This window comes from Oryctolagus cuniculus, chromosome 12, assembly GCF_964237555.1.
Source record: "Oryctolagus cuniculus chromosome 12, mOryCun1.1, whole genome shotgun sequence".
Taxonomy (NCBI): Eukaryota; Metazoa; Chordata; class Mammalia; order Lagomorpha; family Leporidae; genus Oryctolagus; species Oryctolagus cuniculus.
In genome coordinates, this window is record NC_091443.1 from 45,625,989 (window position 1) to 45,638,189 (window position 12,201).

At 36.7% G+C, this 12,201-nt stretch overlaps 1 protein-coding gene across 2 annotated transcripts in view; it reads left to right on the forward strand.

The window, feature by feature from the left end:
* The window catches only part of PRKD1 (protein kinase D1), a 358,025-nt gene that overhangs the window by 209,693 nt on the left and 136,131 nt on the right, over positions 1–12,201 (forward strand). For both annotated transcript variants that reach the window (XM_051822738.2, XM_051822739.2), the window contains exon 2: positions 7,053–7,191. In XM_051822738.2, coding sequence (XP_051678698.1) covers positions 7,053–7,191 — 139 coding nt within the window. The remainder of the gene's footprint in view (positions 1–7,052; positions 7,192–12,201) is intronic.

Consider the following 12,201-nt stretch of genomic DNA (forward strand, 5'->3'; position numbering starts at 1 on the left):
GGTCTTAAATCCTCTGGTTCACTCCCAAAATGACTGCAACAGCCAGAGCTGTGCCAATCTGAAGCCAGGAGCTTCTTCTGGGTCTCCCACACAGGCACAAGGACTTGGGCCATTTTCTACTGTCTTCCCAGGCCATAGCAGAGAACTGGATTGGAAGTGGAGCAGCCAGGACTCAAACCAGTGCTCATATGGGATGCTGGCCCTTCAGGCAGTGGCTTTACCCATTATGGCACACCACCAGCCCCAATTTAGTAGTTTTTTAAGTTTATTTTCAACAAAATCGTGGATGAGGTAAATTATGGATGAACATAAAATGTTATTATTGAATAAATGGAGGTAATTCATAGTACATCAGAGTTCATAGGAAAAGTTTTCAATTTGTGCATTAACTTAAAACTCCTGTTTGGTTAATCAGGTGAGGGCTCCAACATGAGAGTGAGGGATCACAGCACCATGGAAGCAGATGGGTATGAAGGCACTCATTGGAAAACAGACCCCTGTCGCTCCCCGTCTTCGTGGAGGAGCAACACTGAACCCTGCCTAGGCTTCCTATCCGAGTCACGGCACCATTATGTCGCTCCCCGTCTTCGTGGAGGAGCAACACTGAACCCTGCCTAGGCTTCATATCCGAGTCACGGCACCATTATGTCGCTCCCCGTCTTCGTGGAGGAACGACACAGGACCCTGCGCTGTTCTTCTGTCTGCTCGGGCCTCCCTGGGTTTGCTGCTGGTTCTTCCCGGGTTGGCTACCGACCCTTCCACCTCCGTGGAAGGTCGGTTCCCCCTGCCACATTCCCCACTTCTGCGGGGGAGCGGCACACCGCCGGCCGGCTCTCTCGGGGGCTGCACAGGTGTTCCTTCAGATAGATGTTCCTCTTAGATGTTCCTGGTGCATGCCGTCTCTCTCCTCCCAACTCTGCTACCCACATGCCGAGTACGCTGCTCTCCTCCAATCAGGAGCAGGTCCCACAGTTTATTGGTTGAACTGGAGGCAGCTGTGTAGAAGCTGTTTCCCTTCTCAGCGCCATATTGTGGGAAAGCAGATGCATAGAATAAGTCTTAATTCCAGTAACTTAGTCTAGTCCGAGTTGCTCCCCACAACCCCCAGTGCCAATCTGAAGCCAGGAGCCAGGAGCTTCTTCTGGGTCTCCCACATGGGTGCAAGGGCCCACACACATGGGCCATTCTCCACTGCTTTCCTGGGCCATTTGCAGAGAGCTGGATTGGAATAGGAGCAGCCAGGACGTGAACCAGTGCCCGTAGGGGATGTCAGTGCCACAGGCAGAGGCTTAGCCTACTAAGCCACAGTGTCAGCTCCCCCAAAAAAGTCTGAGTAATTTCTTTAAGTTAGAAACTGTCACAAGTCAAAAGTAAACTCTTCCTGTCTTGAAAAACACAGTGTTGCTGAATGTGAAAAAAGAGAACCCATGTATAATACTGGATATATAAGCACTGGTATAGTCATTATGTAAATCAGTATAGAGGTTCTCAAAAAACTTTAAAAAAAAACTATCATATGATGTAGCAATTTGACTTCTGGCTATATGGTCAGATGAATTGAAATCAGATCTCAAAGAGATACCTGTGCTTCCATGTTCATTTTAGCATTAATCACAATAGCCATGATATGAAACCACCTTAATTGTTTATCAACAGATAAATGCATGAAGAAACCATGATATTTACACACAGATACTATCCAGTCTTTAGAAAGAAGTAAATTCTGTCATTGGCAAGAACATGGATGAACTCAGAGGACAGTGTTAAGTGAAACAAGCCAGGCACAGGATAACACATTCCACATGATGTTACTCAGTAAGAATACAAAAAAAGTTGACTCGTAGAAATGGATAGTAGATTGATGGTTACAGGCTAGAGATCAAGGAGGTGTTGGGGTGATCTTGGTCAAAGGATACACAATTTGAGTTACATGTGAGGAATATATTCAAGAGACCTATTGTACAACACGGAGAATATAGTTAATAACAATGATGTCAATTTTAGTTGCATTAAGGTACAAGATCCTGCTTCATACTGGTTTGACACTTTTAAATTTATTAAGGTGTTTTATTGCCCAGAAAATGATTAATCTTAATGAAAATTCTCTGTGCATTGGAAAAGAATGTGTATTCTGCAATTGTTAGGTGGCAAGTTCTATAAATATCAGTTAGATTGATTTATGCATTTTTCGTATTTGCTGTATACTTAGTAATTTTCTATTTCTATTACTGCTTCTATTACTGAGAAAAGAGTATTGACATCTCTAAATGTATTTGCAGATTTTTTTCTTTTTTTGCCATTTTCTGCAAGCATTTTGGAATATGGAAGTGTCAAGTGGGGAATTGAAGAAGAGGCTTAGCAAACAAAGATTCTGACAGCTCATCACAATTCTGGTGTGATCTACACTCAACTACATGTCTCCTTCTTAAAGGACATCTCTATATTCCATTTCTCCCTGGCCCTGTATTGCTGACATTTGAATGTCATGTCCTGTGTTGCGCTTCTTTTATAAACCATGGATACAATATTATAAAGGATTTGGTGTTCAAGTAAGGCTTGAATGCCTCACATCTTGAAAGGTGATTCAAAAATATTTTTTTAAAAAATAAAAATATGGGGGCTGGCACTGTGGAATAGTAGGTTAAACCTCCACCTGCAGTGTGAGCATATCATTATGGGTGCTCTGGCTGTTGCAGCCATTTGGGGAGTGAAGCAGTGGATGGAAGACCTTTCTCTCCCTCTTGCCCTCTCTCTGTAACTCTACTTCCCAAATAAATAAATAATTTTATTCAAATCTCATTTTAATATGGAATTAATATAAAGATAAGAGATTAAATGTAGTTCATAGGTACAGTTCTTATAATGATACTTCTTTCTCTCCCCTTTGTCTGTCTGTGTTAATTTTTAAGATAGCATATTTTTAATTTATATTATAGTCAAAGGCTGAATGCACCAGTAAATAGAGCTCACCAAGTAAAATGTAAAAAAAAAATAATCAGAAGTAAAAGCAAGTGCTAAAACAGTAATCAAATGAAGTTATCCATTTCACTTATACAGAAAAGTTTAAAATAATCACAGATCATTACAACTATAGTAGTATATCTGTATATTAACTACCACAAATAAGAGAAAACATGACATTTTTCTTTTGGGGGCTGCCTTACTTCACTTAGCATAATAATCTCCAGTTGACCCCAATTTGTTGGAAACGTCAGGATTTTATTATTTTTTGTGAATGAATATTATTCTATCAAGTGTATTGACCATACTTTCTTTATTTGGCTACAGTTGATGGACGGGATATGTTGGTTCCATATCTTAGTTATTGTGAGTTGAACTGCTTTTTAAGTACCATGGAGTGCAGGTAACTCATATGCTGCTTTCAGTACCTTTGGATATATTACTAGGAGTGGAATAGCTGGATCATCTGGTAGCTCTGTTTTGTTTTAAATTTTCTGAGGAATCTCCATGCTATCTTCATAATGGTTGTTCCATTTTACATTCCCATCAACAATGTATTGGGGTACCTGTTATTCATATTATTTTTTTGATCTTCAGATAATAGCTATTCTAACGAGATGATACTTCATTGTGGATTTTGTGTGTGTGTGTGTGTGATCCTGGGTGGGTTTTCATGTCAGTGGTGGCCATTCATATTTCCTCCTTTTAAAAACGCTGGTTCATACCACCCTGAACATGTCTGATCTTATCTCAGCAACATTTCTTATTTTTTGTCTTTTTTGGTAGTCATTCTAATAGATGTGAAGTGATATATGATTGTAATATCTCTCTGTGATTAATGATATTCATATACCTGTTGGCCATTTATATGTGTTCTTTTGAGGAATGACTAATCAGATTCTTTTCATGTTCATAAATATGGTAGCCTGTTTGAAATGGACAGATAACCTTGAAAGAAACATACTACTGAAGCTGGTGAGGGGAAACTAAAATCTGAGTAGTGCTGTATCTATTAAGTATATTGAATATGAATAATCAAATCAGCTATTTAAAAAATGAAATTCTATCATTTGTATCAAGATGTTTGCAACTGGAGGACATCAGGTTGAGTGAAATAAGCTGAGCGCAGAAAGACAAATTCTGCATGTTCTCCTATATATGTGAAAGTTAAAATTAAAAAAGAAGAAACAAGAACAAAAAAGCAAGTAATCACTGTGTATATTAGCATTGCCGCAAATAGAGTGTTTTGCCAAACTGTGTTATATATCTTTCTCAAATAAATTGTTAAGAATCATATGCTACTAAAATTTTCATGATTTGTTATTTTAAATTTTTAAATTAGCTTCTTTTCATTTTTTTAATGGCCTTTGCCTGTATTCCCACTGAAATATGGTCTTTTTACTTTTCACTTCTTAAACTTGTTATTTACTGGAGCATTAAGCTTTTGATTGTAATGTACATTAACAGTATTATCTCAAAAATTTAAAAAGTAGAACTCAGAAAACCTGAACAAAGTAATTGGCATTACCAAGTGCTATGAACTCTTATAACAGCTTTTATTTGTACTAGGCAAAAAGTAGAACTAAGTCCAGTGTCTCTCAGGTGAGGAATGGACACACATGCTTTGGTGCATGCATCCAGTACAATGCAATATTCCTCAGCAGTGTAAAAGGAAGAATGAAGGATACGTGCAACAGCATGGATTAATTTCTGTTTCATGGGATGTATGACTCCACATGTCTGAAATTCTTTGTAAGACCAAATTATAGTGACAGAAAACAGGTTGTCAGGAGCCAGAGTCAGGCAGAGAGATCCAATCCTTACCATAGTCATGAAGTCTTTTGAAGTGATAGAGAACTGACCTATGTCTTGTCTATGGTGTGTCTGCTTTATGTGGCATGTGGTTGTGGTACATATTTTACAAAACTCACATCATTACACACTAAAATGTGTGAATTCTATCATGTTGGTTTTACCCTATTTATTATAGTATAAAAATATTAAATACCCAGAGCTCAATTTAACAGAGATGTACCAATAAACAGGAAGATTTATTTTGTTTTTAACAAGACAAAAGTCTCCATATTGTTAAAATATAATTTTCAAATATATTTATGATACAATAGAATGTCCTTGAAGTATCCAAACTTTTTTTTTAATTTCACTAAAGTTTTTATAAATGTACTTCGAAGTTCAGATGATCTGTAATATCCAAAGCAACCTTAAAAGGGAAAAAAATTGGGGAACTTAAAGTACCTGAATTCCAAAATTACTGTAAAGCTACAATAATAAATGTCATGTGTTAATAGCTTGTGGACAAACACATAAATCTAACATGCAGTTATTGTCTGATTGATATGAAAAAAATATGCCTACTAAAAAACTTGTATATAAATGTTCTTAACATTTTTGTTTCTAATAGCCACAAATGAGAGACAAAAAAGATGTCTGTAGATGAACAGATAAATAGTTCTGCTAAATCCACTTAAAGAAGTATTAATAATAAAAAAGAAATTGATCTAAAATGCAGTGTGTATTAATGAATCTCAAGACCATCAAAATGAACAAAAGAAGCCAGCCAGAAAAGGGTTCATAGAAAGAATGTTGTGTATGATTAGATTTATAGGAAATTCTGTAGCAGACCAACTGTGGTGGCAGGAAGGTTTGTGCCTAGTGTAAAGATTGTGGGTGGTATTGATATAATAAAACTTTTGGGGCTGATGAAAACGTTTCACAGCTTGATTGTGATTTTGGTTGCATGGGTATTGATGTTTGTCAAAACTCATAGAATTATACACTCATATTCATTTCATTCCATGTAAATTATACTTAAATAAAGCTGATTTTTAAAATAATACATGAACCTTCCATTATTTTTAAGGTGAGGAAAATGGTATTTTAGTTTCTTCTTTATTTTCCTTGTGTTCTACTAATATTATTAGAGACATTTCAAAGACAAGTGAACTAATTTTTTTGCCTTTTAATTAGTATAGTGGAAGCAATGACATCATTTCAGCTGTTCTGTTTATTTTAAGGAATTAAGCTCTGCTAAGTGACATGCAGAAGTAGTTTTGAGCCTACTTGTCAGCACAAACTCTTAAGAAGAGAGTGTTATGAATATATTTTGAATTCATATAGGATGGCTTACATGAACATAGACCCTTATGAATATAAGAAAAAAGGGAATTAATAATATTATTTATCTTTAAAAGATATCAATTTCTGGATGTTGTACCCATACATGTTGATGTAAGTGTCAGATCCATTACCAGTTCTGGGGCTAAGAAAGAAAATTTTCTCTTTCCCTGACATTGGACCTTTTCCTGCTACATTGCAAATATCAGTGTATAAAAGATAATCTCCAATTTTATGTGGAAATGTCATATACAAGAAAAGAAACATTTCAGATGCCACATCAGCCTAGGTCATTTGTTTTCATGAGAATCCTCCCTATGAGTGGAGATGGACCTTTTTCTCCCATTGCTTAGAAGATGGATTGACTGGCTGTACAAAGACTGATTGGAATGTAGTACAGGCGGGAGCGGAAGGGAGAGAAGGTCTGTCTCCTCTGTGGCTGTCTTGTGTCAGAGGATCCAAGCAGCACTTCTGCCCGTAGAGAAGACATTTATTACAGCACCTCTTATTTTTGAAAATACCCAAACAAACTGACCTCTCTTTTTTTTTTTTTTTTTTTTTGCATAAAAACTGTCACAGTTATGTCTAGTAGAATTATAGTAAACCGACTATTGGCTTGTTATAGTTAATTTGAAATACGTATTTCTTCCCACCTATTATATTATTTCTTAACCAGCTTCTTCGAGTGTCATCCTGTAGTCTCTTTTTTTCTTGCTTTTTAAATAGAAAACCACTTGTCCTTATGATACCCCTATTCTTCCCTCCTGGTTTGGAGTCTTCTTGGTATAAACTTTGTGATTCATTAAAAATTTTTTTAATGTCTTTGATATTTTGAACATTTTAAATTAGCTTGTGTTGTGCCTTGACATTCACTTATTTTATTTTTTATCTTTATTTTCATTTTTATTTCGGGAGAATTTTGAATTTTAAACTGTTGTTGGTATTTGTATTTTCAGTTCCCTGAATGTGGTTTCTATGGAATGTACGATAAGATCCTGCTTTTTCGCCATGACCCTACCTCTGAAAACATCCTTCAGTTGGTGAAAACGGCTGGTGATATTCAAGAAGGCGATCTTATTGAAGTGGTCTTATCAGGTACTATACTTTTTTTTATGTATAAACTAAATCATTCACATTTGAAGGATTTTGGGGTATATTTTCACAAAACTGTAGACAGCAGTTGTTAAACTCAGCTGGCCCTGATAGGAAACTTGGGGGTTCTGCCTCAAACTTGGAAAGTTATTTTGGAAGAGAAGCAAAAGCTGTTCCACATCCATTCCTGTTCCAGTGACATCTCTCAACTGCATGCTTCCTTCAGAGCCCCCAAAACACACATGCATATCTTCATTCAGCACCCCGAGTCATTTGGACAGCGGTGAAAACAAACAAAAGCACTCATAAACAGTGAAGCTGAGGCCATGTCAGAGTTCCAGATGTCCAGATTTTTATTGTTTATTTGTGTTACAAATAGCCATTATTGACAAATTCAGATTGCATTGCTCCTTTTGCCCCATCTGGCCTTTATTGCTTGCTACCTCTTTGACTGCAGGAAATCCATTAGATTTAATGGTTCCAGACTTCATTTCCTCAAGTTCTTCAACTTGTTCAATGTGTGGTTTGAGTACAGTGATTATAATTCAGTTTGTCTCTGTTTTATTTACTTTGTATTCATTCAGTCCAATTCACTTTTTGTCTTTATTGACTGCCTTTATTCTAATTGTGTGAGGTCCTACAATTGCCACATTTTTGTTGTGTAGATGGGTCCCAAGAAACATCAGGGCTAGATAAAAGCAATCAGTTTCCTATTGTTTATAGGATTGACAGTTGCTAAATAAACAGAGAAAAACAGCAAAAGTCTTTCAAGCTTTTTTTAAATAAAAATTTTGGAAAAAGTCCCCTGCTTTGGCTGGATTCTCCCTTTTCTTTCTCTTTGATTCTTTCCACATTTGCTTACTGCAACCTGGACTCTCAAAACCAATGACCAGGCATGTTGTTTTCTCAGTTTCCTATTTCTCAACACTAGGGGCTGCCTGAAATAAATTATTCAGGGAACTCATACGCTGGACCTAGTCTCACCATAATTCATATTAAACTCACAGCCAAGCTGTTTTGCAAATAATGTAATGTGTTTTGTATGTCTTTTTCCCCTGTGGCAATGTCCTGAAATATATGAGGATTTTAAAAATTGCATCTCTAAATTTAATTTATTTTTCTTTCCATTTTACTTGTTTCATTGAGTGTTTTTTGTTAGTAACAGACAGATTGCAGCCTGAGCCTGATGATTTGATAGCAGAGGACTGTCTATTTGCGTATAAGCCCAGCATCCATGAGAATGGCCTGCTCTTCTCCTGCATTGTCCTGTTGTATTCCACCAGAGTTGTTCTGGCTACACGAAAACTGTATTTCTTCTCCCAACTTTACATACCAAGAAACTCTTTGTGCTTGTATTGTTCCATTTCCATTTTCACCCACCCTTGATATTCCTCCTGTCCTGTCTCCCTGATCACAATTGCAGCCAAACCCTTTAAAGAGAAGCCCAATTTTTTTTTATTTTTTATTTATTTTTCTTATTTTAAAAAGATTTATTTATTTACTTCAAAGCCAGAGTTATAAAGAGTCCTCTCTCCCTCTCTCTACCTCTCTCTGTAACTTTTTCAAAAATAAAATAAAAAATAAATCTTTTTTTTCATTTTCAATTCTCTTTATATACAGAAGATCAGTTTAGCATATATTAAGTAAAGATTTCAACAGTTTGCACCCACATAGAAACACAAAGTGAACAATACTGTTTGAGTACTAGTTAGAGCATTAAATCTCAATATACAGCACACTAAGGACAGAGATCCTACATGAGGAGTAAGTGCACAGTGACTCCTGTTGTTGACTTAACAAATTGACACTCTTGTTTATGGCATCAGTAATCACCCTAGGCTCTTGTCATGAGCTGCCAAGGCTATGGAAGCCCCCTGAGTTCACCAACTCTGATCATATTTAGACAAGGTCGTAGTCAGAATGGAAGTTCTCTCCTCCCTTCAGAGAAAGGTACCTCCTTCTTTGATGACCTGTTCTTTTCACTGGGATCTCACTCGCGGAGATCGAAAAGCCCAATTTTTCATGTGCTTTCCCTCGTGCCCTGTCTAGAGGGCCTCCCTTACTCTTACCTGCTATCCTGTTGATCTTTAGAAGAAACCATCTTTGTCAGCCTAGTTCTACTTTTGAGCTCCATAACCCCACTCCCTCAGTGGCATTGAACCCATATTCAGTTGTGTGTATTCAGTTACAAACACATGTGTACCTATTGAGTTGTGTTTAGCTCTTCTGCCTGTCCAGTAGACACCATTGCATCAGTGTCCTAGCTGCCCTTTCACTCTGATGCTTGCCTTGTGACTTGTTAAATAAATATTGAAAATCATTCTGAAAAATTCTCCCAACCTTCCATACCACAGCCTTATTTTTCCCCTGCACCGCTGCCCTCTTTTCATACCCATTTTGGGCCATGAGTCTGTTGCTATCAAATAACTGCTATTTCTTCCTTCTTCCTTGTCTTCTCTACTTGCAGCCTGCCTCTGCAGAAGGTAATGCTCTGTTCCTCCCAATCTAGGAGTCTTTGCCTCTTATTTTCTTCCACTGCATGTGTGGAGTTGAACTAAATGACCCTCCTCTCATTCTCCAATGCCACTTTTGATTATTTTCTGTAACACTCTCCCTCCAGTCCAAAGATATCTATTTCACTTCTTTACATCACTTTCTTTATACTGTTGCTTCAGGGTGATTTGTTTAATTAAAGATTCATTTCCATTTAACCATGGCAATAACCAATGTCAGATTCTTGATCTTACTCTCTATTTTAGGTACCTTGGTGTTGTTAACTTGCGTGTTGGTGATTCTTCAGATTTCTTGTTATTTCTTTCTGTTGTCAGTCATCCGTAGTCCCATACTTGACCGTATCAAAAAGATAACATCCCAGCTCCAAGATCTTCACTTGGTGGCTCTTCTCCTTTCTAACTATAGCCTTTCCATCTCAGCTCTTGCTTCCAAATGCACATACCACTTCCTGTCATTTTCATTCTCCCTTAGTCACTAACTCCCTACCACTTTTTTAAACTATATTTTTGCTTTTTCTTTCCTGTAGCACTTGGCCCATTATGTCCTCATCTTACACTCCTTTGATACAATCTCCATAGACTTATATCCTCTTTTACTGTGGCAAGCTCTGCTGTATCTAACTGATCTGAATTCCTTTGCCATTTATTTTTGCCATCTCTGTTCTTGAGCCACATGTGACTGATAGACACCCAGTCCTCTGCCTACTTTGTTCAGTGTAGATTAACTTGTGCTTGTCCTTACCATTGCAATATTGCCTCGTCCCCAAACCTATCCCTTTGTTGTTGGTGATATGAGATGCTCAACAAATGTTTATGATTTAATTGATTGACTCTTTGGTTCTTAGGTTAGAAATTACCACAAGTGCAAAGTGTTATAACAAATGCCTATTCTTTAAAAATATTGGTAGTAGATAAACCCTCTAAAGTGAACCGAAGTTCAAGCCTTTTTATATGCATTCAGTTCACTCAACTCAGACAAGAAATTAGTTTCTACAAAGTGGACAGAATTGCACTGCATCATAATTTGAGGCAAGGAAAATGATAGTTACTAGGACACATCTGGCTTCAGGTGCAAGGGAGCTTAGATCACATCCACATTTCTAACCCACTCCTTGAAGAGGATGGTGTGCTGTGATTGGCCTAAGAAATACATGGTACTTCAGAGACTGGAAAATAGAATTAAAAGCTGAGTTCACTTTGGTGCAAAAACGTTTTAAATATATAATAATTTTTTCATAATATGAAGTTTGCAGGAGTATTTTGAAGACACTTCATATGCGTGGATTTAAAATTTTCCTGCAGCAAGACAAACTTATTTTTAATTCCATTTTTGTGTGGACTTTGTGAAGTGGTCAACTGTACTGTTTCCTGAAAGTATACTTAAGAGTCTGATGCAGTGAAACTGCAGTGGCAAGAGCAAGGGTGGAGGGATAAAACATTGGACATCCCCTCTAGTTTTGACTAGTCCCAAGACATAAACAAACTGAAAATTGTCTTGTTGAAGATTATAGTTTTACTGTTAAATTTTACTTATCTAAACTTTTTCTTTTTGCTAGTCACAAATTAAATTTTCCTCTGTAGTTCAACATAAATATAATCTCATTCTTTTTAACTTTAATGTCCCAGCAACAGGAATGTTTTCTGACATAGGACTGTAGCAAAAATGAGATAAAATCTGGACAAAGTCATAATTTTGAGCCAAGTTCAATACTCAGATGTCATTTTTCTGTTGAGCTCTTTCATCATCTGTTGCTTGCTTTGAAAGTTAGAAACTAATCAGGCTGGTCCTGGCTAATTTGGTTCTTTTCCTCCTGTCTTTCTTTTTGAATAATATGGTTTTTAGGGGCTAGTACATTTGGACTCAGTAAGCCAGAGAGTGTTTTCTCATGAGTGAAAAGATTGGCTTATGGAGAAAAAAATAATGAAAGTTTTCTATCATACATATCTCCACTGCTGGTAAACTTTCATTGTCTGTTAAGGAAGGGATTAACATTACTTACTAACGTTATGAGGAGGAAAACACTGCCAATGGAAATATCTCTTTCCCAAGCCAAGGTCAAGTTCAAGTGTCTGGTACTGAGCTGTAAAATAAAGTTCTTGGAATTTATCTGAAGGCTTATTCATGATGGATTTCTGTCAAATCTAATAATTCAGCCATAGCACAGCAAATGAATAACAGAACTGTATCTGCATGGCTCAGTGATTTTTTTTTTTATTTTTTTGGCTCAGTTACTGATAATTAAGTATGTGTGTGTGCACTTTGTAGGTGATTAAAAAGGAGAATAGACAGGAACGATAATAATTCCTCAAATAAAAATCACAATTTTATAATCTGAGAGTTAAATGTTGAATGTTTTCTTATTTCATTTCTGATAAAACTTTGTACTTTTCTTACATTTCTGTTACATTTTTACTATAGATTCCATGTTGTAAACAGCAAAAAGCTGTTTCCATGAGTAGTTACTTGTTCCTCACCATCAGGAGATGAGAATCTTGTTAG